The sequence below is a fragment of the Symphalangus syndactylus genome, chromosome 13 (genome assembly GCF_028878055.3).
Source record: "Symphalangus syndactylus isolate Jambi chromosome 13, NHGRI_mSymSyn1-v2.1_pri, whole genome shotgun sequence".
NCBI lineage: Eukaryota > Metazoa > Chordata > Mammalia > Primates > Hylobatidae > Symphalangus > Symphalangus syndactylus.
The window spans coordinates 32,041,945-32,067,553 of NC_072435.2; the positions used below are offsets into that span (position 1 = coordinate 32,041,945).

Genomic DNA, 25,609 nt, shown 5'->3' on the forward strand with positions numbered 1-25,609 from the left:
CACTTTCCCGTGTATGTGTTCTGAGTTTAAGACTCAGGGCTAGGGAGATCCTCTCTCCAAGCACGTGCGAAGACTCCCTTCTCCCTGAGTTCATCTACAGGGAGGATGTCATCCAGCAGTGACAGATGACAGGATGACCACATCCTACCCAGCCTGGAGAGGGATGGGGCACTCAGCAGGGGTCCGGCATGGTGTTTGTTTTGTTTTGTCTTTTTTGCTTCAAGACAATCGGCAGAAGGAAATATTTCTGCCATTTCTTCTAGTGACCAGCCCCCTGAGGCAAAGGGCAGAGGCCTCGTCAGGGGCTGCGGTGAGCAGGTGACCATACCTGTGCCTACCCCATAACCCAGGTTTCTGGACCTGTCCTATGTCACTTTGCGCCCCCAGAATTACTCACTGCCTTTTGAGTAATGCCTCATTTTACACATCGGCCAGCACAGAAGTCAGGATGGAATCACAGTTAGGACAGGAGTGAGGACGGGATCACAGTGAGGACGGGAGTCAGGATGGAATCACAGTTAGGACGGGAGTGAGGACGGGATCACAGTGGGGACGGGAGTCAGGACGGGATCACAGGGAGGACGGGAGTCAGGACGGGATCACAGTTAGGACGGGAGTCAGGACGGGATCACAGTGAGGACGGGAGTCAGGACGGGATCAGAGTGAGGACGGGAGTCAGGACGGGATCACAGGGAGGACGGGAGTCAGGATGGGATCACAGGGAGGATGGGAGTCAGGATGGGATCAGAGTGAGGACGGGAGTCAGGACGGGATCACAGTGAGGACGGGAGTCAGGACGGGATCACAGTGAGGACGGGAGTCAGGACGGGATCACAGGGAGGACGGGAGTCAGGACGGGATCACAGGGAGGACGGGATCACAGGGAGGACGGGAGTCAGGACGGGATCACAGGGAGGACGGGAGTCAGGACGGGATCAGAGTGAGGACGGGAGTCAGGACGGGATCACAGGGAGGACGGAAGTCAGGACGGGATCAGAGTGAGGACGGGAGTCAGGAGGGGATCACAGGGAGGACGGGAGTCAGGAGGGGATCACAGGGAGGACGGGAGTCAGGACGGGATCACAGGGAGGACGGGAGTCAGGACGGGATCAGAGTGAGGACAGGAGTCAGGACGGGATCACAGGGAGGACGGAAGTCAGGACGGGATCACAGGGAGGATGGGAGTCAGGACGGGATCAGAGTGAGGATGGGAGTCAGGGCGGGATCACAGGGAGGACTGGGGTCCACTGAAGGGGACTTCTTCTCTGATGTCTGAATTCTCAAGAGAATGTCAGAGCCCAGTTTAAGTGCTGGAGAGCAACTGCTAGAAGGACATTCTGACTTCAATGGCCCGTCCCAGTGTTAAGATGCCGAACACATTTCCAGCTATGTGCAAAGCCAAATCGAGAGCGTTTGGGGAGAAGTGAAAGCGATGAGTCTGAGGGGGCCAGAGCTTTCCTTCTCTGTTGTCCCTGGAAGTAAAGACGGAGCCGGCCACGTCCCCCAGTCCCATCCTGCTACAGGGCTGTGCAGAGCTGAGATGCCCCCAACCTCCCGTCATGGGGCCTGTGATCACGGTCTTCTCCCAAGAGACAAGGGGAGGAGAAAAATCCTAGACGCTAAAATCTGTACGAATTAGCTGCTTTATGCTTTTCTCAAATTACTGTTTCTTTCCAAGAGAGGACCTCAAGAAAATTAGCTAAGAGTCTAAGGCATTCCCGACCCTATGTCATTTTCTCTCTTTTTCGTTGCTGTTGCTGATTTTTGTATTGTTTTTATTTTTCATATATAACTATACTGCTTATCACCTGCCAGGTATTGTTGAAAGTATTTTACGTACATTAAATAATTTACTCCCTATGGCAACCCGAGGAGGTAGGTGTTGTTATTATCTACCTTTTACAAATAAAGAACCTGTCTTGATTTCTCCTTCATTGCTGGAGGGTATTTTTTGCTGGATGTAGGATTCTAGATTGGCTTCCCCCTCAACCACCTTTCACAAATGACGCTTTAAAGGTGTCATTTTGTCGTCGTCTTCTTCTTTTTTTTTTTTTTTTTGAGATGGAGTCTCACTCTGTTGCCCAGGCTGGAGTGCAGTGGCATGATCTCGGCTCACTGCAACCTCTGCCTCCTGGGTTCAAGCAATTCTCCTGCCTCAGCCTCCCAAGTAGCCAGGATTACAGGCGCCCACCACCATGCCCAGCTAATTTTTGTATTTTTAGTAGAGAGGGGGTTTCACCATGTTGGCCAGGCTGATCTTGAACTCCTGACCTCAAGTGATCCGCCTGTCTCAGCCTCTCAAAATGCCGGGATTACAGGTGTGAGCCACCGCGCCTGGTTGCCTTTGTTTGTTTTAAAAATGTCTATGCAGGTTACAAGCAGAGCAGGGACAGGTTGCCAGGTCAGACACACACTTACATGGCTGTTGAGTAAACCGCTTTTGTGTGATGTGATTCCTTCGCTTTTTTGGAGGTTTTCAATCGCCATTTCAAGCTAAAGAAAATGTGTGCAGAAACAAAACAAAACAAAATGGAAAAAAAAAAAAAAAAGGAAATCAGATGGTTAGCATCAGCCAAGATTTGTTTTTATTAATATCCAAATAATGCTTCGAGCTCCTACAAAATAAAGATGAGGCTCCACGCAGGCAGGGCAGGGGTGAGTTAAATTGTGCATGAAAGCTGCGGTAGGGAGTGTTGCTTCGCACACGTAGGTAAGCCCGAGAGCCAGTCCAACAGAAGCAGCAGAAATCATGTTGTAAAAACTTGCTGCTGAATTTTAACCTGGCATATGCATGTGCACGCCATAGCATTAATATGTAGCTGCTGCATCCATTCCAGTGTCAGCCAAGCCAGCATCACAGTCACCTGCTCCTCTCCCCACGCCACATCGATGGGGAACCAGAACAAAAGCAAGGAGAGATGGCAGCCTTGACTCCCCAGCCAGGCTGTCCTGTTGCAAAGCCCGGGGTCTCCCCACTGCTGGAGGCTTTGGGAAAATACCAGCGAGGCCAAAGACTCAGACCCTGCCACCAGGAGGCCGTAGGATCCAGGGCCACTGGACACTGTCTGGCGAATGTTTACCTAGTGGGAGCTGTGCGGAGAAGGTTTTTGGAAAAGAGAAAAGAGTTTTGGAAGAAAGAGTTGGGGAGCTAATGGCAGAACTTTCTGGAGGAAGGGACTTTTGAGTTGGATCCTGAAGGACCTGATGGAGGTGGGGAGGGAGGTGGGCGGCAGGTCCATGGAATGGAGGAGGCACCCAGCTGTGCGTGACCACCAAGGCATTCACACGCACTTGGTTTGTCCTAGACTCGCACGCGGAAAACAGCGATGTAAAATCTGCTGCAGCCACCCCGACGACCAGAGGACTGAAGCGGGAGGAGATGAAGTATACGCTTCCTTTCCTAAAACACCCAGGGAGGCCAAAGACTTGACACTTCTGCAAAGAGCAGGTTGAGTGTGTATTTCAGAGCAGGCTCGCGGAGCTGAGTTCAAGAATGAGAGGGTAACTGCTTCTCCCACGGCCTCCGACCACTGTGGTTCTGCCTTCTCTCATTAGCTACCCTTGCTTCAAGCCAAGGAGGACATCAGGGTCACCTTTAAGAAGTGCAGAAGGTACAGTGGAGGACCAGGAGAAAGTAGGATGGTGAGACCTCCCCCACCCATCAGCCTCAGGGCGCAGGCGATGAGAAGGCAATCGCCACCTCTATGATAGAAAGAAAAAACACACATGCCACCCCCATGTCTTGGGGCCATTCTGATCTGCAGCTTGGGCAGGCAGGTGAGTACTGCCCTGTGGGACATCGCTCACCTATGGGTGCTGGGAGAGCAGAGTGCATGACCTCCAGAAGTCTGCCCTAATCTCAGGGGGCCTTGTCCCGTGCCCAGCAGACTGGGAAGGAGAAGAAAACACTGCCTCTCCAACATAGTGGGTCTCAATCATTTGGTCTATTAAAAAATACACTATTACAAAATTTTGAGATTTCACCACCCACCCCTGAAAAAGAGCTTTATTTGTTTATTTTTTTCTTGAGACAGAGTCTTGCTCTGTTTCCCAGGCTGGAGTGCAGTGATGTGATCTTGGCTCACTGCCACCTCTGACCCCCAGGCTCAAGTGATTCTCATGCCTCAGCCTCCCGAGCAGCTGGGATTACAGGCGTGTACCACCACACCCAGCTAATTTTTGTATTTTTTAGCAGAGACGGGATTTCTCTATGTTGGCCAAGCTGGTCTTGAACTCCTGGCCTCAAGTGATCCACCCGCCTCGGCCTCTCAAAGTTCTGGGAATACAGGCATAAGCTACCACACCCTGCCTGCTTTTGTTTTTAAAAGTTAAATCTATTATTTCTCTTATTAGAAATCAAAATAGATAATTTTTTAAAACATGTATTAATTCATTAAAAAATAATAAACGCATTATAGGTTAACACTTAAAGAATAGGTACACTTTACAAATTTAAAAAAACAAAAAAACAAAAAAATGAAAGGAGAAGAGCGGAATGATTCCACATCTTCCCAAATCTGTAGAGTGCGTGACTTACAGAAGACAACTCTACACATCTGCCTCTGTATCTCCATCTGCTATTGTATACTGTTTCAGTTGAAGTACATTGAAAAAACTTGGCCTCACACAGATATATAGTTGGAAAAGGAGCACTGTTTTAATAGCCTTTTCAGATAATTGTGGATATTTTTACTTGATACTATAGCAACACTTGACAACTGGTAATTTCTTAAAGGTTAGCTGCAATGTGGAATCTGAAACCATATCAACTAGCTTTTCATGCTCAGTTACATTAAAATCCATTAATCTTGAGCTGACATCCATGACAATGGCAGGGTAAGGAACTCCAAAACCCATCCCTTCACAAAAGCAGTGAAAAAATGGGCAAAAATTGCAGAATCGACTTTATCAGAACTCTGCAAGTGAATTAAAAGATTATGGCAAACAGGTGAACCCTTAATCAAGAAAAAAAAAAAAAAGATGAAACTTGGCATTTAAGGAAATTTCCGTCAAATCACTAGCTGACCACTAGGTAACCAAATAGAGATTTTGGCTGGGCACGGTGGCTCACGCCTATAATCCCAGCACTTCGGGAGGCTGAGGTGTGTGGATTGCTTGAGGCCAGGAGTTCAAGACCAGCGTGGCTAACATGGTGAGACCCTGTCTCTACTAAAAATACCAAAAAAAATTAGGTGGATGTGGTGGTACACGCCTGTAATCCCAGCTACTGGGGAGGCTGAGGCAGGAGGATCGCTTGAACCTGGGAAGTGGAGATTGCAGTGAGCCAAGATCACACCACTGCACTCCAGCCTGGTCAACAGAGTGAGACTGTCTCAAAAAAAAAAAAAAAATGCAGATTTTACAAAATTAGTTCAGAAAGGTCATGAAACAAACAATCAACAATACCTATAAGCAGCAATGGCAAACCCTGGGGAGAACAGAAGAATCCGATATTCAGCGTCACCATGTTATACTATTCAAAATATCGTTTTCCACAAAAATTATGAGGCATGCAAGAAAACAAGAAAGTATGGCCCATATGTAGAAATAAATAAATAGGACTATCCCTGAGAAAATCCAGCCATTGGACTTATGAAACAAAGAGTTTAAATCAACTATATAAAATATACTTAAAGAGCTAAACGAAATCATGTACAAAGCACTATAAAAAACCATGACAGGCTGGGCATGGTGGCTCACACCTGTAATCCCAGTGCTTTGGGAGGGTGAGTTGGGTGGATCACCTGAAGTCAGGAGTTCAGAGACCAGCCTGGCCAACATGGTGAAACCCTGTCTCTACTAAAAATACAAAAATTAGTTAGGCATGGTGGTGGGCGTCTGTAATTCCAGCTACTTAAAGGCTGAGGCCTGAGAACTGCTTGAGCCTGGGAGGCAGGGTTTGTAGTGAACTGAGATCACGCCACTGCACTCCAACCTGGGTGACAGAGTGAGATTCCACATCAAAACAAAAACAAAATAAAACAACAACAACAAAAAAAACACAAGAGTGATGTTTCACCAGTAGAATATCAACAAGGAGACAGAAATTGTAAAAAGGAACCAAATAAAATTTCTGGAGTTGAAAGTATAATAGCCACAATGAAAACTTCACTAGGGGAGGTTCAATAGCAGATTTGAGCAGGCAGAAGAAAGAATCAGGGAACTTGAAGATGGGTCAATTGAGATTATCCAGTCTGAGGAGTGGAAAGGAAAAAGAATGAAGAAAAATGAGCTGAGCCTAAGAAACTTGTGGGACACCACCAAGCTTACCAACAAACACATAATAGGAGTCCCAGAAGGAGAGGAGAGGGAGAAAGTGGTAAAGTATATTTGAATAAGTAATGGCTGAAAACTTCCCAAATTTGATGAAAGACATGAATCTATACACTCGAAAACCTCAACAAACTTTAAGTGGCATAAACTCAAAGAAATCCACACCAAAGACACATTATAATTAAACTGCTGAAAGGCAAAGACAAAGAGAGAATCCTAGAAGCAGTAAGAGAGAAGTGGCATCACAAACAAAGAATCCAGAATATGAGTAATGGCTGATTTCTCAACAGAAACCATGGAGGCTAGAGGGCAGTGAAATGACTTAGTCAAAGTGCCAGAAAGTGGAAAAACCCACGTCAATGAGCAGATGAATGGATAAACAAAATGTGGTCCATTCATACAATGGAATAATTTAGCCACACACAAAAAATAAGGTTCTGACCCAGGCTACAACATGGATGAGCCTCATACAAAAGAGTATATATTATATAATTCCTTTACCATAAAGTATGTACAATTGGCAAATCCCTAGAGACAGAAAGTAGATTAGTGGCTGTCAGGAGACGGAGGAAGGGACAATGGAGAGTGGCTGCTAGTGGGGATGGGGTTTCCTTTCAGGGTGATGACAATATTCTGGAACTAGATAATGGTGGTGATTGTATGACACTGTGAATGTATTAAACGCCACTGAATTGTCCACTTCAAAATGGTGAATTTTATGTTACATACATTCTATCTCAATGAAAAATATACATATAACTAATTTCAAAAAGTAATTTCAGTCTCCCTTGCAACTTGAATGAGTATTTTACTAATGGGTATGGTTTTGTAATATCATATATTGGTCACTTGAAAAATATGAGTTTACTGAGTTTGCAGATCTTCCAAACATTGTCACATTTCATTAAATAGTGTCAAGAAGTCACATTCATTAATATCACCACCAACCTCATCAGAAAAGTCATTAACTTTGGGAAGTTGTCAGCTTCCTGGTTGGCAGACACAACTCCAAAATTTTCATTTCTTTGTTTGAAAACTTGAATTTTATCATTGGCCAGCTGTTTTTCTTAACATGTCAGGCTTTGTTCATTTTTGAAAACATGTCTGCCAAATACCTGAGTCTGAATAATCAAAGTTTGTCATTCTTTCAACCAGAAATGGAGTTTTAGGAAAACAATGGCTAGTTCTGCCCACACATCAATCAAGCACACACAGGCTTTTCTTGGAGGTGGTCATGTACTCTGGTGGACTTCCCATCTCATCACACACACACAATACTAAAGAGATGTGTGCTCAAGAGTTGAAATTTAATAAAATTAATAATTTTTACTGCTCCATCAAGGACATTCTTAAATGAAACTAGTATTTCCTTTCTTTCTTCTCCTTCCCTTTTTTTTTTTTTTTTTTTTTTTTTTGAGATGGAGTCTCACTCTGTTGCCCAGGCTGGAGTGCAATGTTGCGATCTTGGCTCATTGCAACCTTCACCACCCGGGTTCAAGCGATTCTCTTGCCTCAGCCTCCCGAGCAGCTGGGATTACAGGTGCCCGCCACCATGCTCAGCTCATTTTTGTATTTTTAGTAGAGGTGGGGTTTCACCATGTTGGCCAGGCTGGTCTTGAACTCCTGACCTCAAGTGATCCACCCACCTTGGCCTCCCAAAGTGCTGGGGTTACAGGTGTGAGCCACTGCACCCAGCCTCTTTCTCTCCTCTGTTAAAAACATCTTTTAGAATGTGAGCATGTGGTGATGAAAAATACAGTGACTTCTAGGACAGTTTGATGCCTCTGCATTCTTTTTTAAAAAAGAGGTGGGGTCTCTCCCTGCTGCCCAGGCTGGAGTGCAGTGGCATGATCACAGCTCATTTCCTGGAGCTAGAAGTGGCCATGGTGTAGGGAGGGAGAGGAGGTCATTCCCCAAAAACCCAAATGTGGAGACACAAGACAGAGAGAGCCACTCCTAAACCTGCTCTAGTTAATTCACCCTCTGTTCTAAAACAGAACTTAGACATGTTACCATAGAAGAAGCCAATTAAAGTTAAAATGCTAACAACCCTTTGGGGTCTTTATAAAGAATGCAGATTGTTTTTATATTATTATTATTATTATTATTTGACATGGAGTCTTGCTTTGTCGCCATACTGGAGTGCAGTGGCGTGATCTCGGCTCACTGCAACCTCTGCCTCCCAGGTTCAAGTGATTCCCCTGCCTCAGCCTCCTGGGTAGCTGGGACTATGAGTGCGTGCCACCCCGCCCAGCTAATTTTTTTTTTTTGTATTTTAATAGAGACGGGGTTTCACCATGTTGGCCAGGATGGTCTCGATCTCCTGACCTTGTGATCCACCTGCCTGGGTCTCCCAAAGTGCTGGGATTACAGGCGTGAGCCACTGCGCCTGGCCCAAGAATGCAGATTGTTTTTAAAAGAGAAAAGCAGAATGACGAATTTTGAAGGCAGAGTGGTAAGTCATAGAATTAGGCCTGGAGAAGGGAAAAGCCCAACGCTGTGGTCTAGGCAGAGGAGGCCAGCAGGGCTGAGAGGCTGGGGGAGGGAGATGGGGCATTTTAATCCCTTTGTCTGTTCCTCCCAACTCCCACTTGGCAGGGGTAGTCCCTACCAATATCTCCGTGCACGTCCTTTGTGGGGCATAAGATCACATTCACACTTGCTTTAATTATTTTCCCTCAGTCTCTATTTAGCTCTGCAACTTGTGTTTGTTACTTAATATTTTGTGGCTATCTTTCTGGACCAATTCTGTTGTTTGTTTCTTTGTTTTGAGACAGGGTCTCCCTCTGTCACCCAGGCTGGAGTGCATGGCACGATCACAGCTTACTGCAGCCTTGACCTCCTGGGGTCAGGCCATCCTCCCACCTCAGTCTCCCAAGTAGCTGAACATACAGGCATGTGCCACCACAACCGGCAAATTTTTGTATTTTTTGTAGAGATGGGGTCTCGCAATGTTGCCCAGGCTTGTCTTGAACTCCTGGGCTGAAGCAGTCCCACTTGCTTCCACTTCCCAAAGCGCTGGGATGACCAGCGTGAGCCACCGCGCCCAGCAAGACCGATTCTTAGAGCCGCTGGGATGACAGGCATCAGCCACTGCACTCAGCAGGACCGATTCTTCTAGAGCCACTGCACGCTCTTAACTTCAACACTCTTAACTAATCCACGGACGTTATAGAATATGATCCATTTTCTCACTAACGTCCTTCCTCTGGGCCAGGACCCAATCTGGGATCACATACTGTGATCATTTTGCATACGGTACCATAAAAGAAAACAGGAAAATAAGAAATGGGTCAACACACAAGAGATCCATCAGTAGCTAATCGATTATTAGATCAATGATCCATTTCTCCATGGTTGTCTTAACACCTTGTCAAGTGAGGTTATGTCACTTCAGACAAAGAAGGATGACTTATCTGGTAAATCAATTGAAATGCTTCAGAACAAGTGAAAAATAGTGCTTTTTGTATGACAGTCTTTAATCTTGTCACTACAGGCAAATCGGAGACTAAATCTTCAGACATATCTTTCAAAGGGTTACTTGTAAGTGTGAACCTGGGTACTTTTCCCACCTTTGCAAAAAAAAAAAAACCTTATAAAACCAGCTTCGAGGCCCGGCGCGGTGGCTCAAGCCTGTAATCCCAGCACTTTGGGAGGCCGAGGCGGGCGGATCATGAGGTCAGGAGATCGAGACCATCCTGGCTAACACGGTGAAACCCCGTCTCTACTAAAAATACAAAAAAAATTAGCCGGGCGTGTTGGCGGGTGCCTGTAGTCCCAGCTACTGGGGAGGCTGAAGCAGAAGAATGGCATGAACCCGGGAGGCGGAGCTTGCAGTGAGCCAAGATCGCGCCACTGCACTCCAGCCTGGGAGACAGAGCAAGACTCTGTCTCAAAAAAAAAAAAAAAAACCCAGCTTCAAAAGTGATGATATGATCACACACTTGCCAGAACCCATAGAATGCATACCACCAAGAGTGAACCCTAATGTGAATGGGACTGTAGTCAACAATAATGTATCAACATTGGATCATCAGCTGCAACAAATGTAACAAATGAACAACTTCAAACTGCACTATGAAGGGAACTCTATGAAGTTTTAAAAAAAAGTGGTGATAAATATCATAGTGAGAGAAAAAGCAGATGTGCCATTGGCTAAATTCCTTTATCAAACAGTATCTTGAGTGTGGGAATGTCAAAGGCAGGCAGCGGGAAGAGCAATTATCATCACGTGTGTTGGCTGGCAAATAATTCGCTCTGATCATTGGACAAAAGCTCTGCTATGCAGGGGCTGAGCAGGCTTCTGGCAGATGGTAGGAGTACCCAAGTGATTTATTTTTATTTATTTATTTAGAGACAGGGTCTTGCTCTGTCACCCAGGCTAGAGTGCAGTGGCACCATCGTGGCTCACTGCAGCCTCAACCTCCCCCAGCTCAGGTGATCCTCCCACTTCAGCCTCCTTAGTTAGTATCTGGTACTACAGACACACACTGCTAATTTTTTTTTTTTTTTTTTTTTTGAGACGGAGTCTCGCTCTGTTGCCAGGCTGGAGTGCAGTGGCACGATCTTGGCTCACTGCAACCTCTGCCTCCCAGGTTCAAGTGATTCTCCTGCCTCAGCCTCCCGAGTAGCTGAGACTACAGGTGCGCACCACCATACCTAGCTAATTTTTGCATTTTTAGTAGAGAGGGGGTTTCACCATATTGGCCAGGATTGTCTTCATCTCTTGACCTTGTGATCTACCTGCCTCAGCCTCCCAAAGTGCGTGAGCTACCATACCTGGCCCAATTTTTAAGATTTTTGTAGAAATAGGGTCTCACTCTGTTGCCTAAGCTAGTCTTGAACTCCTGGGCTCAGGCGATCCTCCCACCTTAGCTTCCCAAAGTGCTAGGATTACAGGCGTGAGCCACTGTGCCCAGGTGACTTTTCATTCTACATCTTCACTGAAGAGCCAGGCCACAGAAGAAGAGATGTGTGTGACTCATGATTCTGTCATGAGCTGTGCTGCTGCGTGGAGGTGCCATGGGCCTCCGCGAGCCACCTCCATGGACCACCAGGAAGGGGTGCTCTCTGAACCTTTCTAGTTCTGAGGGCTGCCTGGCTGGAGAGCTGTTCTTTGCTCAGATAGACTCTTGTTTAATTTACTGAAAGTTTCTCTTCTAATGGTATTATATATCGTGTATCATGAGACACCCTTCTTGGGCAAAAAGAAAGCTGTCAAAGGCAGAATATTTAGCTTGTTAAACTAATAAAATACAGTAGGACATTTTAACTTCAGCTGCAATTAAAATCCACTAGACTTTTTTGATCTTCTGCTGTATTAGTCAGATTTAAACTAATAAAATGAGAAAAGATTCATTAAAGTATGAGAAAAAATTTTTAAAAGATTAAAAAGATAAAGACTTTTTATCTTCGTCAGGGCCCACCGTGTGACCCTCAGAGGCTGTGTGTTTTCACAGCATGGCCTCATGTGGCCTCTGGGTCTTGCAGGAGGAAGGGCCCACCGAGGGCAGCTCCCAGGGTGGAGGGGTCTCTTTCTTGTTCCCCCTTGAGTGACCTTCAGCCTCCCCTGGACACAACCCAAACAGTAAAAAAGGAGGCTCCACTTGGGCAGAAAGGAGAAGAATAAAACTCACACTTTAGTATCCCTGCTCCACGTAGTGAAAAAAAGCACAATAGGAAATGTGTGTATCAAAAACTCACCATTTGGGCAATTAACTTTTAAGATTTATAATACAGATGACATTTTAACCAGAAATAAATACTCGAGAAAATTGGTCACCAAGAGTCTGGAGTCACTCGTCGAGGCTACCTACCAGTGAGGACTTGCTTCAGTCCTCGTGCTCTGTCTTTAGGACTAAGTGAAAGTCCCAAGAAACAAAACTCTGGCGTGAACGAACTGGTAGGCCTCAAATGCTGGGTCCAGCAGCTGCATTTCTGTTGCAGTTTCAGGGCCATGGTTGTTCTTGGCTCTTGGAAAGTCTCTCGAATTTCTGTGGCATCCTTGTTGGATGTTCTTATGCCAACAACAAGCCAATAAACAACACCAGAGCAGTCAGAAGCCAGGAATCACATTCCTATCCAAGATGATGACTCCCCCAGAGCTTGGTGCGGGGTGTGTGTGTGTGTGTGTGTGTCTGTGAAAACATAGCCTGTTCATGGATTTCTAATTGATTTAATAATTCAGTTCTTCCAGAGCAACCCACATAACAAACCACAGTTCCAGGGTGGTGGCCCAGGGTCTGAGCAGCATGTTTGCTGCAACGAGGTAATTCTGAAATCACAGAGAACATTACTGTTTCTCAGTAAATCTGTGACTTGCAATTCTAGTCTATTTTACTGATATAAGTTGATGCAGTTTGCTAAGTCAAATGTGCCACATTTGTGACAATTACTGTAGTCTGTGAGGAAAGCTTTCTGTTCCATAACAACTAAACCTAGTTCCACCCAGCTAATCCCATGGGGGAGAAGTATGTCTGGTCTTCTGGGGCTGCCTGGCTGGGGTGCTAATGGCACCAAGGCACTAAGCGGCTAGGGGTAGAAGCAGCAGACACTACCCTATAATTTCACAGCCTCTAGAAAGCAAGTGACTCCTCCCGAGAAGAGAGGGAGGAGGCATGGGGCACTACGCCTGTCCTCAGAGCCAGGTCCTGGGGGTCACTCTGGACATAGGAAGAGAGAGGACAGCAAGATTAATGGGGCCTCTCTGATGCCGGGGTGACCCCAGAACACACTAGAACCAAAAACAAACAACAAAAAAACAGAGAAGGCTAGACCACCACCTTCTATCTCAGGAGATTAGCCTTACACCAAAATAAGAAGTTACTGTGTAATTGAAAGTCAATCAGTGCAATTCACTATATTAACACCCCAATGAAGAAAAAATATGCTTACATATGTAAAAAAAAAAAAAAAAACATTTGACAGAATTCAACATCTATTTAAGATAGAGACTTCCAGAAAACTAGAAAAAAAAAGAGAACTTCCTCAACCTGAAGAAGGGCATCTGTGAAAAACCTACAGCTAACATGACATACTTAGCAGTGACAGACTGACGGCTTTTCCCTTAAGACTGGGGAAAAGGCAAGGACGTCCATTCTTGCCACCCTTGTTCAACATTTCACTGCAAGTGCTAGCCAGTGCAAAAAGGCAAGAAAAAAAAATGAAATTTCTTTTTGTCCATATTGGAAAGAAAGAAATAAAGTGGTTATCTTTGCAGGCAACAAGAAGCTCCTAGAACCAAAAAGTGAGTTCAGGCTGGGAATGGTGGCTCACGCCTGTAATCCCAGCACTTTGGGAGGCTGAGGCAGGCAGATCACGAGGTCAGGAGATCGAGACCATCCTGGCTAACATGGTGAAACTCCGTCTCTACTAAAAATACAAAAAATTAGCTGGGTGTGGTGGCAGACGCCTGTAGTCCCAGCTACTCAGGAGGCTGAGGCAGGAGAATGGCGTGAACCCGGGAGGCAGAGCTTGCAGTGAGCCGAGATTGCGCCACTGCACTCTAGCCTGGGCGACAGAGCAAGACTCCATCTCAAAAAAAAAAAAAAAAAGTGAGTTCAGCAAGATTACAGGATACAAGATAAACAGCCAAAAATCAACCATTTTCAAATCCTAGAAATGAACAGTTGGAAACAGAAAATTAAAGATCAATGCCAAGAAAACCCACAATGCCATTTACAATAGCTCTCCAAACATGAAATACTTTGGTATAAATCTAACAAAACATGTACAGAATTTTGTAAAAGTTACAAAATGCTGATGAAAGAAATCAAAGATGATCTAAACAAATGGAGAAAACATACCATGTTCATGGATTGGATGCCTCAACATAGTAAAGATGGGAATTCTCCCCAAGTTGGTTTAGTGCAAATTAATCAAAATCTCAGTAGCATTTTTTTGTAGATATAGATAAATTTATCTAAACTTATATAGAAACTTTGAGTTTATATAAATAGCCAACATAATACTGAAGAATAAAGTGGGAGGAACCATTCTCTTCTATTTTACACTCACTATAAAGCTATAGTAATTAAGACTATGCTATTTGTAAAGGGATAGGCAGACAGACCAAGGGGATGGAATAGGACACTCTGAAATAAACCCACACACATATGGCCAATTGATTTTTGACAAAGGTGTTAAAGCAATCCAATGGTGAAAGGGTAGTCTTTTTAACAAATGAGGCTAGAACAACATGTTGTATCATATGCAAAAAAAATGAACCTCAACTTAAACCTTACATCTTATACAAATGTTAACTTGACAGGAAGCAGATCTAAATGTAAAATGTAAAACTATAGTCAGGCATGGTGGCTCACGCCTGTAATCCCAGCACTTTGGGAGGCCGAGGTGAGCAGATCACTTGAGGTCAGGTGTTCGAGACCAGCCTGGCCAACATGGTGAAATCCTGTCTGTACTGAAAATACAAAAATTAGCTGGGTGTGGTGGTGTGTGCCTGTAATTCCAGCTACTTGGGAGGCTGAGGCAGGAGAATCACTTGAACCCGGGAGGTGGAGGTTGCAGTGAGCCGAGATGGTGCCACTGCACTCCAGCCTGAGTGACAGAGCAAGACTCTGTCTCAGAAAAAAAAAAAAAAGAAAAAGAAAAAAAAACCCAAAACAAAAGTAAAACTATAAAACTTTTCAAAGAAAACAGGAGAAAATCTTCATAACGTGCAAATAGGCAAAGAGTTCTCAGACGTGACATCGAAAGCATGAGCCACAAAAGAAAAACTGACAAATTGGATATCATCAAAATTAAAAAAGTTGTTTTTCTCTGAAAAGGACACTTTTTAGAGAATGAAAAGACACACTAAAGACTGGGGAAAATATTTGCAAGTCACATATCTGACAGGAGACTTGTATCCAGAATATATAAAGAATTCTCAAAACTCAACCATAAGAAAACAACCAACCTAGTTAAAAAAGAAGCAAATGACTTGAAGTAACACCTGACCACAGCACCTACACTCACATGAAAAGCTGCTACCATCGTTAGCTATAAAGAAAATGCAAGTTGCAACCACAATGAGGTACCACCACACATCTATTAGAACGGCCCAAACCAAGAGCACCGGCAGCATCAAATGCTGCTGACGGAGTGGAGCAAGAGGAACTCTTGTATGTTGCTGGTGGGAATGCAAAAGGGTGCAACCACTTGGGAAACTGGTGGTTTCTGATAAAGTTAAACATACACCTTCTGTATGAGCCAGCAGCAATTCCACTTGTAGGTATATATCCAAAAGAAAGAAAACATATGTCCTTACAAAAGCCTGCATGTGAAACTTAGAGCTTCTTTATTCATAATTGCCCCAAATTGGAAACCAGCCAAATGGCCCTCAACTAGTGAATGAATAAACAAACTGTAGTGTAATAGAATATTACTCAGTAACAAAAAAAAGCAGCTCGGATTCATGCAGCAACTTGACTGAATCTCAAAGGCACCAGAATGAGTAAAAGAAGCCAGTCTGAAAAGGTCACAATCTGTATGATTCCATTTATACACCACGCTGGTAAAGATGAAACTACAGCAATAGGGAACAGATCGGCAGTTGTCAAGGGCTGGGGATGGGGGAGGCTGTTACTGCCAAGAAATACCACGAGGGGGTTTTCAGGGCAATGCACAGTTCTGTGTCCTGATTATACACAAATCTACCCATGTCAAAACTCACAAGGTTGCACAGCAAAAAGTCGATTTTACTTTGTGTTAATTTAAGAAGGAAAATAAATGAAAAGTAAACACGGGTAATCGAGTTTTAAATGTGGAGACTTTGGAAAAGCAGATAAGTAGTTATTTTGCATGGGAGCATGGCAGTGAGAACTCGGCAGAGGCTGCAGGGAAACTTCCCCTGCTTGATTCAGTCCAGGTGTCTCGTGGATGGATTGATCCACGCCTCTAAGAGCTTGATATTAACAACGACAACAATAATAAGAGCAAAGGCGTCTGCAGTATCCACCAGTGGAGAGATGCTTGACTCATTCCCTTTTCATGATAGCCCACGACACATGACTTGTCCTCTTTATACCAATGGCCAACTGAAGTTCAAAGAACTCTGCAGGCCTGCCTAGGGTTGCATGGCCCATTTGAGGCTGGCCCGACTCCATTGTGGGGCCGCCTGGGCCCAGAGCAGACGACAGCCCCTCCGGGCCTCCGGCTGCCTCTTACTCACGGTCCCTGCCGCCGCTGCTGTGAGAATACTCATGGCCTACCCCGCTGGTCCCAAGAGCCTCCTACATACCGTGGCTGGCGATGACCGGGAGGTGTGGGCCAGGGAGTGTCTGGTGCTGTCCATCCCCCCGTGGATGAGATAGGCTCCCGTGCTGGAGACGATGGGGCTCCCCCCGACATCCATGGTGATGCCCACCATGCTGTGGGAGGGGACTGCTGGCGGGGACGAGGCTGCCACGGTCACCTGGGCGCCGCCTGGGGCCTCGAAGTAAGAAGCCGCACTGCTGGGGGCATACATCTGAGGCTCGGGGTTGTAGGTGTAGGCTGTTCGTCTGTTAGAAAGAGAGAAATCACGTATGGGACGCTGTCCCGTTTAAATGCCTTGTCTGAGTTCACAGATATCCAGCCAAACATCATGTAAAAGCTGTAGCCCAGAGAGGCCAGACATATGGAGCAATCTGGACATGGCGTGTGACACTCAAATGCAGCGCAAGTTCAGAGCCATCGTGTTGCAAAATCTTCAGGACCACAGGCTGACTCATCGAAAAGTGACCACTTAAAAATTCTAGGCCAGGTGTGGTGGCTCACGCCTGTAATCTCAGCACTTTGGGAGGCTAAGGTGGGAAAATTGCTTGAGGTCAGAAGTTTGAGACCAGCCTGGGCAACATAGAGAGAACCATCTCTACAAAAAATAAAATATTTAGCCAGGTGTGGTGGTGTGTGCCTGTAGTCCCAGCTACTCAGGAGGCTGAGGTGGGAGGACTGCTTGAGCCCAGGACTTTGAGGCTGCAGTGAGCTGTGACTGCACCATTGCACTTTAGCCTGGGCAACAGAGCAAGACCCCATCTCTTAAAAAAAATAAAATAAAACTTAAAATTCTAAGTGGATAAATTGGTCACATGAGGGAGCTCCTGTATGGAGATGGAGCAGTTCTGTATCCTGACGGTGGTATTGTTACACAAATCTACACATGGGCTAAAAATGCAAAGAAATAGACACACACACACATGCAAGGGCACACACATGAACATGCAAAGCCACATGCACTCCACATGCAAGCACACACACAAAAGCATGTGCATACAGACTGGTAGAACTGAATAAGGCCTGTGGGCTAGTTAACAGTTTTACCCCAATGTCAATTTCCAGGGGTTTTTTTGTTTTGCTTTTTGAGACAGGGTCTCCTTCTGTAGCCCAGCCTTGAGTGCAGTGGCAAAATCATAGCTCACTGCAGCCTCAGCCTCCTGAGCTCAAGTGATCCTCTTGCTTCAGCCTCGGAATACAGGCGTGCACCGCCACAGTAGCTGGGGTTACGGGTGTGCACCGCCACAGTAGCTGGGATTAGGGGTGTGCACCGCCACAGTAGCTGGGATTAGGGGTGTGGACCGCCACAGAAGCTGGGATTAGGGGTGTGCACCGCCACAGTAGCTGGGATTAGGGGTGTGGACCGCCACAGAAGCTGGGATTAGGGGTGTGGACCACCAGAGTAGCTGGGATTACGGGTGTGCACCACACCTGGCTGGTAGGTTTCCAGGTTTTGATATTATCCTGCATGGTGTCACCACTGGAGCAAGCTGGGGGAAGGGTACACAAACTGTGTACTAATTTCAGAACTTCTTGTGGAGTCTCTGATTATTTCAAAATAAAAAGTTTAAATAAATGAGATTGTATAAGAAAAAAGAATTTCTAAGTGATACCAATAATTCATCTAATCTTCCTTTAACGATTAAAGGAGTGACTACGTTGTTCAGAGTGAAAATTTGAAGTTTTACTTGAGTAATGCAGCTGTGGTAAAGGTGGTCAGGAGTGGCCTTCCCTTATCGGTGAGTAAGGTTTGTGATGCGTCCTAGGGGGAGGCCTTCTGGGTGGCAGGAAGGTCCCCTTTGACCTCTCGGAGGTGTACACTCCTGTACCCTAACCCTAACCCAGGGGGAGGTCTATATCTCTGTAGTACAATATCAAAACCAAGACCGTGACCTTGGTAGGACTTACAGACCTTGCTCCAATGTCACTGGTTTTACATGCACTTATTGTGTCTCTGTGTGTTTTGTAACCTTCAACATCATGCTTTAGAGAATCATACAGCTCCACCAATCACAACCCTGAAGTCACAGCCAGGTCCTCATGTACAGCCCCTGCACTTGTGAGGGGAGCCATCCAGGCCAAATGGAAACAGACAAGCAGGCAAAAGGACTCACGTCTAAAGTAAAGTGAGCTGCACGGGAGAAGCACACTTTCCTGCCCCAAGCATCATACAGTTACAGAGCAAAAAACTGTAGACATCCTTGCAACATGGAAAATCAAGTTCTATCAACATTATACAAAGCTGGAGTTTAACAGAGGCGAGGGAAAAACACACAGAGGTGGATGGTTTCTGGATCTCAAAGACTGAGACTTCAGAATGAAGGGTTAGGATTAGCCTTTTTTTTTTTTTTCCCAAGACTACCTTTTCTAAAAGTAAAAAGTACAAAAGTCTGTGATTTCTGAAATCTCCACAGTGTTATGATGTCCTAGTCCCTCACCCCCCACCCCGCTCCTTTTTGGTTTGGACAGGGTCTTGCTCCATCAGTCAGGCGTGATCATAGCTCACTGCAGCCTCCAACTCCTGGGCTCATGCGATCCTCCCACCTTGGCCTCCCGATTACCTGGGAGGGACTCTAGGCACTTGTCACCATGTCTGGCTAATTTTAAAATTTTTTGTAGAGATGTTGCCCAGTTTCCTAATAGCGTTTTAATAGTATTTGGTGAACACATCGCCAAACGCATAAGGGAGAGGAATTTGCTCAATGCCTCCCCAGGTGGCAAAGGCTGGAGTCAGGGAGAGGGTTCTGGGCGTGGCCCACGGGAGAAGCACGCACATGGCTCCATTGGTGTAGACGGCGTCTCCCCCTTCCACGTACTGCACCTGAGCAGGATACACGTGCTGCACCGGCTGCACCTGAAACATCGGATACGCTGTGTTACCGCCAGTCGCGCCCTCGTGAGTTGCCTGCAGTTTATTCAAGCTACACGTGTCTTCTATTGCCTTTATGAACATTTAGTACCAAATGACAATGTTCCCGCCCACAGTTGGCACGCCTAGAAAGACACCGAGGAGACAGTAATGTACAGACGACATATTCCAAACAGGCCCACACAGTTCAGGGAGCTGCGACTGATCCCCAGAGCTCTGCTAGCGTGTCTGTGCGCCCTGGCTCCTCTGTACACGTGGGGGCAGGACCAGGAGAATGACAGGCCCCTCCAGTGCAGTGGAAACTAGAGTTGTGGACAGAGGCCCAGCCTTGGCTCACAGGACTGTCCCTGGTTTCTGTTTTTGTTTTTTTTTTTTGCGACAGGGTCTTCCTCTGTAGCTCAGGCTGGCGTGCAGGCTGCAGTGCACAGGGGGCCAAGCAGATTCGACTCTACATGGCCCCAACACCCCCCGTGGGTGGCCCTGGTGCCCCTTCCCTGGCAGAGAGGAGGGGAGAGAATGTGATGGTCTGAACAGAGTGGGAAGGAGCAGCGTGCCTGGAGAGATGGGGCAATGGGGGGACCCCAGCACACCCCCGCTGCCCTGCCCTCCCCTCGCTGAAACATCAGTTCAGAGCCTCAGCTGACAGGCCCCGAGGGACTCTAGTCCGAGCAGTGGAAGCCAAACGCTTTGCACATGGGACTTTAAACTCTCACCCAGAGGGCATCTTAGTGGCTGCCTACGTCCACTGAATTTTGGGGTGAGAAGATGGAGTGCCACAGCAGTGGGCTTGCTCGGGTGTCATGGTGTCATGGTGACCTTCCTCTTGTGCTTGAAGCTGCAGGATGGGGCTGACCTGCCCCTCCCGGGACCACTGAGCATGGTATGCACTTGTCCAACGCACCGCCCCCAGAATCACAAGTTCCAGGGATTAACATCTGTTGGGTGATGCCCCCAGGGGTGGAAGTCAAATGTCGAATTCTGGGGGACCAAGTGAAATGCAGAAGTTACAGAAAGAGCTGGGGCAGGCCCAGCACCAGAAAAGTGGTGGAAGCTTCTGGAATCATACATTGGTCTTTGTCTCCTCTCCATGGTGTCTCTGGGGAGTGCCTTGACAGACAGTAGCTAAGACAGAGCCATTGGCCTGAGGCCCTGGGTCCCCGCTGGGCCTGTCTGGAGCCTTTTCCTTCCTGTGATCCCACAAACCTTCCTAGTTCTCATGGACACAGTCACCTGACAAATGCCTGTGAACAGACTGCCAACCTAGGCAGGACCCTCTTGAAGAGTGGTGCATCCTCTAGGGCCTCAGGGCTCCTTTTAGGGAGGAGCCTGAGTTAACTTTAATTCAGGATTCTGCAGGGCACAGTTGGCAAACTCCGGCCCTGAGGGCCAAATCTGGCCCACTGCCTGTTTTTGTAAATAAAGTTTTATTGGCACACAGCCACGCCCATTTGGTTGCATATCATTTATGGCTGTTTTTACGATACAATGGCAGAATTGAGTGGTTGTCCCAGAGACTGCCTGGACCACAAACCCCCAAAAATGTATAATTTGGCCTTTTCTGGAAACAGTTTGCTAATCATGCTTCTAGAGTGTCCTCAAGCTGATGATCTGTGTTGCTACTTGGCTGATCAGCCATGCTTTCAAACTTTGTTCTTAGATAATTGAAATCATAAGAAGCATTTCCTCTGTTGTGCCCACATCCGAGAGTATGGCACTCACTAGCAGAAGGTTCCTCCAGTCGAGAGCCCTTTGTTTCTGTCTGCATTTCTACCTGAGCTCCACCCAGCAGGCGCAGGGTGCTCACTGGCTCCCCAAATGCTTGCTGAATTTCTGAATGAATGAAAGATCACCAGCTTTCTTGGCTTGTTGCAAAACTATCTGCAGTAAATGATTTTTTTTTTTAATTGCACAGCTTCTGGAAAAGCCCTTTGGCTAAGAAACTGAAGCTTACAACAAGGAACAGCAGCCACAGAAAAGGATGCCTCCTTCAGAGATTGTTCTGGATTGCCGAGTACTAACTGCACCCCGGTGTGCACAGTGCTGTGGTGCTTGTCATTACCTGCTGGGGTACCTGCTGAACTCTGGGGAGGGAGATCGGCTGCATCTGGGCCCCTTTGGGAGTGGAGCTGGCTGCCTGGACCAACACCCTCTAAAAGGGAAGGGAGAGAAGGCCAGTTAGACTTGTCAGAGGTCAGTGCTGAGGATACACACAGAATGTAAGAAGCTGTTTGTCTGTTCATGTGCTCTTTATTAAAACATAGGCAGGACTGATCAGAGGGGACGGCGGGGTGATGGTCAGACTTGCACACTCACACCGACCTGGGCAGACACACAGCAGGTACATGCAGGCACACAAACAATGCACATACATACACAAGTGTGCACATACACTCACCCCACGCACCACACATATGCACGAATTGTGGGCACACACACACGTATGCACACACACATACACGGAAGCACATGCACCTTCACCCGCCCAGGCAGCTTTGCCTCTGTGGGTCTGTGGTCTGCAGCAAGGTGACACTGCCCATCCTTAGTACAGAGGGGACTGCTGGGGCCCTCTGGACAGCCGTCCGCACCACTGCCTGGGAGAGCACTCTGTGGCGCCTCTCGCTTCTGCGGTATAGCCCGGACTTGTCTCCATTTTCTAATGAGGTTAATGAAGCCAGAGGGCTCAAGTACTGCCTCTGGCTACAGAATACTCGAGTCCAGGTGCCCTGTGTCTGGGTCCCTCGCTCTCTGACCCCACTGCTCTCCAGCCTCCTAAGTCAAGTCTGCACAGTGTGGCTTTGCTATTTTTCTGGGAGTACGGATTGGCCACACAAAGCTATGAAAATGGGAAGGGTCAGAGTGAACTCGAGTCGAGGGAGGAACAGGAGTGTTTTGTGTGTTTATTGAGAGCTGGGGCTTTCAGAGTCATTGGCTGCAGTGCTGTGATTTCCCAGCATGAACCCTGAAAGTCACAGGTAGCAGTGACTGCCATATATACATCATGAGGGGTGATGGGTAAGGACACGCCATCCCCTGTGTTGCAGGAGTGGAGCTAACGATGAAGATGGTGCTAATAAGGACACCAGCACAAGGGCATTCCGATTCCAGGTGAGCTGGGCGCTGTGTGCTTGGAGAATTCACAGGGTCCTGGCAGGGCCTCAGAGAGGGACCACAGTGATGAAACCTGGGACGGACGTGGTGGCCATGAGTGGCACTGAGACCTGTCCACGGTGGCTGCTGCAGAGGAAGGCAGAGTCCACCTAGGCCTGGGAGAGCCTGAGAAAGGGGCTTGGCAGGAAGATCTGAGGGCTGACTCCTCTTGGACAGTTTAAAGTGGGCAAGGGAACAGGCCACAACTGCTGGCAGCGTGACAGCATCTGATCCCAACCTCAGACGGGCTTCCAAGACGCCCTCCCCACTGCCATATGTGCAAGAAATAAAAGCTAAAGATGTCTGACCATACACACTACATCAAATAAACCGCTTCACTGTCTGCCTTTTTGTTTTTGCTGAATTGTATGTTTTTTTGTTTTTTTTTTGTTTGTTTGTTTTTGGGACGGATGTTTGCTCTTGTCGCCCAGGCTGAAGTGCGATGGCACCATCTCGGCTCACTATAACCTCTGCCTCCTGGGTTCAAGCGATCCTCCTGCCTCAGCTTCCCGAGTAGCTGGGATTACAGGCATGCGCCACCATGCTTGGCTAATTTATTATTATTATTATTTTTTGTATTTAGTAGACATTGGGTTTCACCATGTTACTCAGACTGGTCTCAAACTCCTGACCTCAGGTGATCCACCCGCCTCGGCCTCCCAAAGTGCTGGGATTACAAGTGTGAGCCACTGCACCCAGCCTGCCTTCTTAATAAAGCATTTCTGTGGAAAAGGGTCATTTCCAAGTACAAGAAAACCTCCACTGAAAGCTAAGAAGAGACCAAGTCAGATTTGGGCGAGTGGTTTCTTTTCCATTCGTGTCATCGTTTCCTTGATGGGATCTTTTAAACAAATACTGAAAAAGCCAAATACAGTTAAGGAAATTGTGCCTATTTCAACAGCAGCAGCACTGGGGCTGAGAAGTCCATTTGGAAAAATACAGATTCCTCTCTTTACAGATCCGAGTAGCCTTCAAACCCATAGGGATCGCGTCCACACTGTGGCCACCCTGTTGTTGCTGAGAGGCGCGCGTTACCTGCGGGGAGGCTGGCACAGGCGGGGCTGCCGCCGAGGGACGCAAAGCCACGGACGCTGGCGAATCCGCTCCACCCTCCGAATTCTGCATGCTCAGGTCTAAAGAAAGGCGGAGAGAGATTGGGTGGGCAAGGGCTGCAAGCACTGAAAACCAAAGAGGCAACTAACAAGTTCAAGGGAGGGAAGGAGTAACCAGCTACATTCTTGAAAGTCGAAAGGCAGAGACCCTGGTGGTACCGCCTAAGTGGGGAACTGCGGGAACAGGCTGCACAACTGTCCCACAGAAGGAGAGAGGGGCCAGAGAAAGTTTTCCAAATATAAAACCCAAAAAGAGCTCTGTCACCACACAATGGCAGGAATTCCTCAATGGAAGGCCAGGACAATGGCTCTGTGCCCAAGTCTGAGCAGGTTGAACTATTTTGAAGGACTCAATTGTTTCCTCATTTATGCAGCAAATAAAAAGCTCTGGGTGGGTGACTGCCATTTGGGGAGATACTGCACCCCAAATGACAATGGGAGAAACTCTTAAGGCTGGGTTTCCCCACTGTGGCGCCATTGACATTTGAGCTGGATACTTCTTTGCTGTTGGAGGCCCTTCCTGGGCACGGCAGGGTGCTGAGCAGCATCCCTGGCCTCCACCATTCCATGCCAGGAGCACCCCCTCCCCAAGCTGTGGCAATCACAAATGTGTTCAGATATTGCCAAGTGACCCCTGGGGGGCAGTGTGAGAACTACTGGCTAGGGAGAGAAAAGGTGATCTGCAGAGGGAGCAAAGAAACGGTACATTTTATCCTGGGCTGGATAAAAGCCCTCACTAATTTTGGCAGTAAGTAAAAACTGCCTTCTGTTCAAAGCCATCTTTGCCCACAAGAAAGTATAAACATATATTTCTTTGCTGTCAGAGGCATACATCTTTCAAATAGGTAGTTTTAAAATTCTATGTAAAACAACTTATTTAATATCGTGGCAGATGATACAAATTTGTTCCATGAAAATGCTAAAAGTCGAACAGTCTTCACTTTTAAATAAGCAATCGGCTATGTTGAGCATTTGAGACATAGTTAAGTACACACACTTAGGTAGGGAGGTGGCTTTGTGATCAGGCACACCAGTCCCCCGTCCTGGCACCAGCTCTGAGCATGTCACCCTCCAGTGTGGGGTCTCCATGGCTCCTGCCTGCTGGGGGCGGTGAGGACTGAACCTCAGACATACATCGCGGTGCCCACGACATAGAACACAATAGACATTTGCTAGAACTTTTACGTTTCTCTATCACCCCCAGAGTTTTTATCTCTTAGAATGAGTGAAAAAAAATTTTAAGACTTTTAAAAATGAAAAGCCAAATTTACAATAGATTAAACTAATTTACCTAAGGAAAGCAGAAAGGGATATGTGTGTTTGAATTCGAGTGTGCTGGATTAATCCCATCTGTATTGTTGGGGACTATTCCTCAGCCACCACCGCCCCCCGGCCTCCGTCCCCTCCGAAATGCTTTAGGTGCGACCCAGAGCCCCATGGCCAGTGACTGGGGATTTTTCTGTTCTGTGTGAGCCTGACTCACTTCTCACCACTAGATGGCCCCAGAGCCACATGGTAATTGGCTGGGGCGTTAACTAAACCTTAAACAGCAACCTTAAACAGCCTGCACCTCCTACCTTCTACTCTTTCAAAAGATTGTAAATTTCCCATTGTGTATTTCCTGAGTCCTCAACTCACTCTCTCTGTCTTTGACAGAACTGACCTTTGGAATTTTTCTGTTGCAAGCTGCTTGTATTCAGTTTCCTTTAAATGTTTAAATTTGCACACCATCCACCATGCTGTTCCCATCTGAAGTCAAGTGGGTAGCATCAGTGATACTAGGATATAATTTGACTAGAACTCTTTGTGAAAGGAGTCCACCAGTGATAAAGTCAGAATGCTGACTTGACTAAGACCAGTTCATTGTTCCGCAGGTGGAAATAATTTTGTTCCAAACTCCAGACCTTATTTAAGTAAGAGGAGGCCGTGAGAGTGTTGGGGATAAATGGCGGGA

General features: G+C 46.8%; 1 protein-coding gene across 3 annotated transcripts in view; it reads right to left on the reverse strand.

Moving 5' to 3' along the window:
* Positions 1-25,609, reverse strand: part of RFX2 (regulatory factor X2) — a 119,172-nt gene that overhangs the window by 31,347 nt on the left and 62,216 nt on the right. For 2 of the 3 annotated variants that reach the window (XM_055238246.2, XM_055238248.2), the window contains exons 2-6: positions 23,579-23,676; positions 21,456-21,545; positions 19,302-19,381; positions 16,514-16,775; positions 2,419-2,493 (exon numbers count right to left, since the gene is read on the reverse strand). In XM_055238246.2, the coding sequence (XP_055094221.1) occupies positions 2,419-2,493; positions 16,514-16,775; positions 19,302-19,381; positions 21,456-21,545; positions 23,579-23,668 (597 nt within the window). In that variant the 5' untranslated portion in view covers positions 23,669-23,676. The remainder of the gene's footprint in view (positions 1-2,418; positions 2,494-16,513; positions 16,776-19,301; positions 19,382-21,455; positions 21,546-23,578; positions 23,677-25,609) is intronic. The other variant, XM_055238249.2, reaches the window with a different exon arrangement.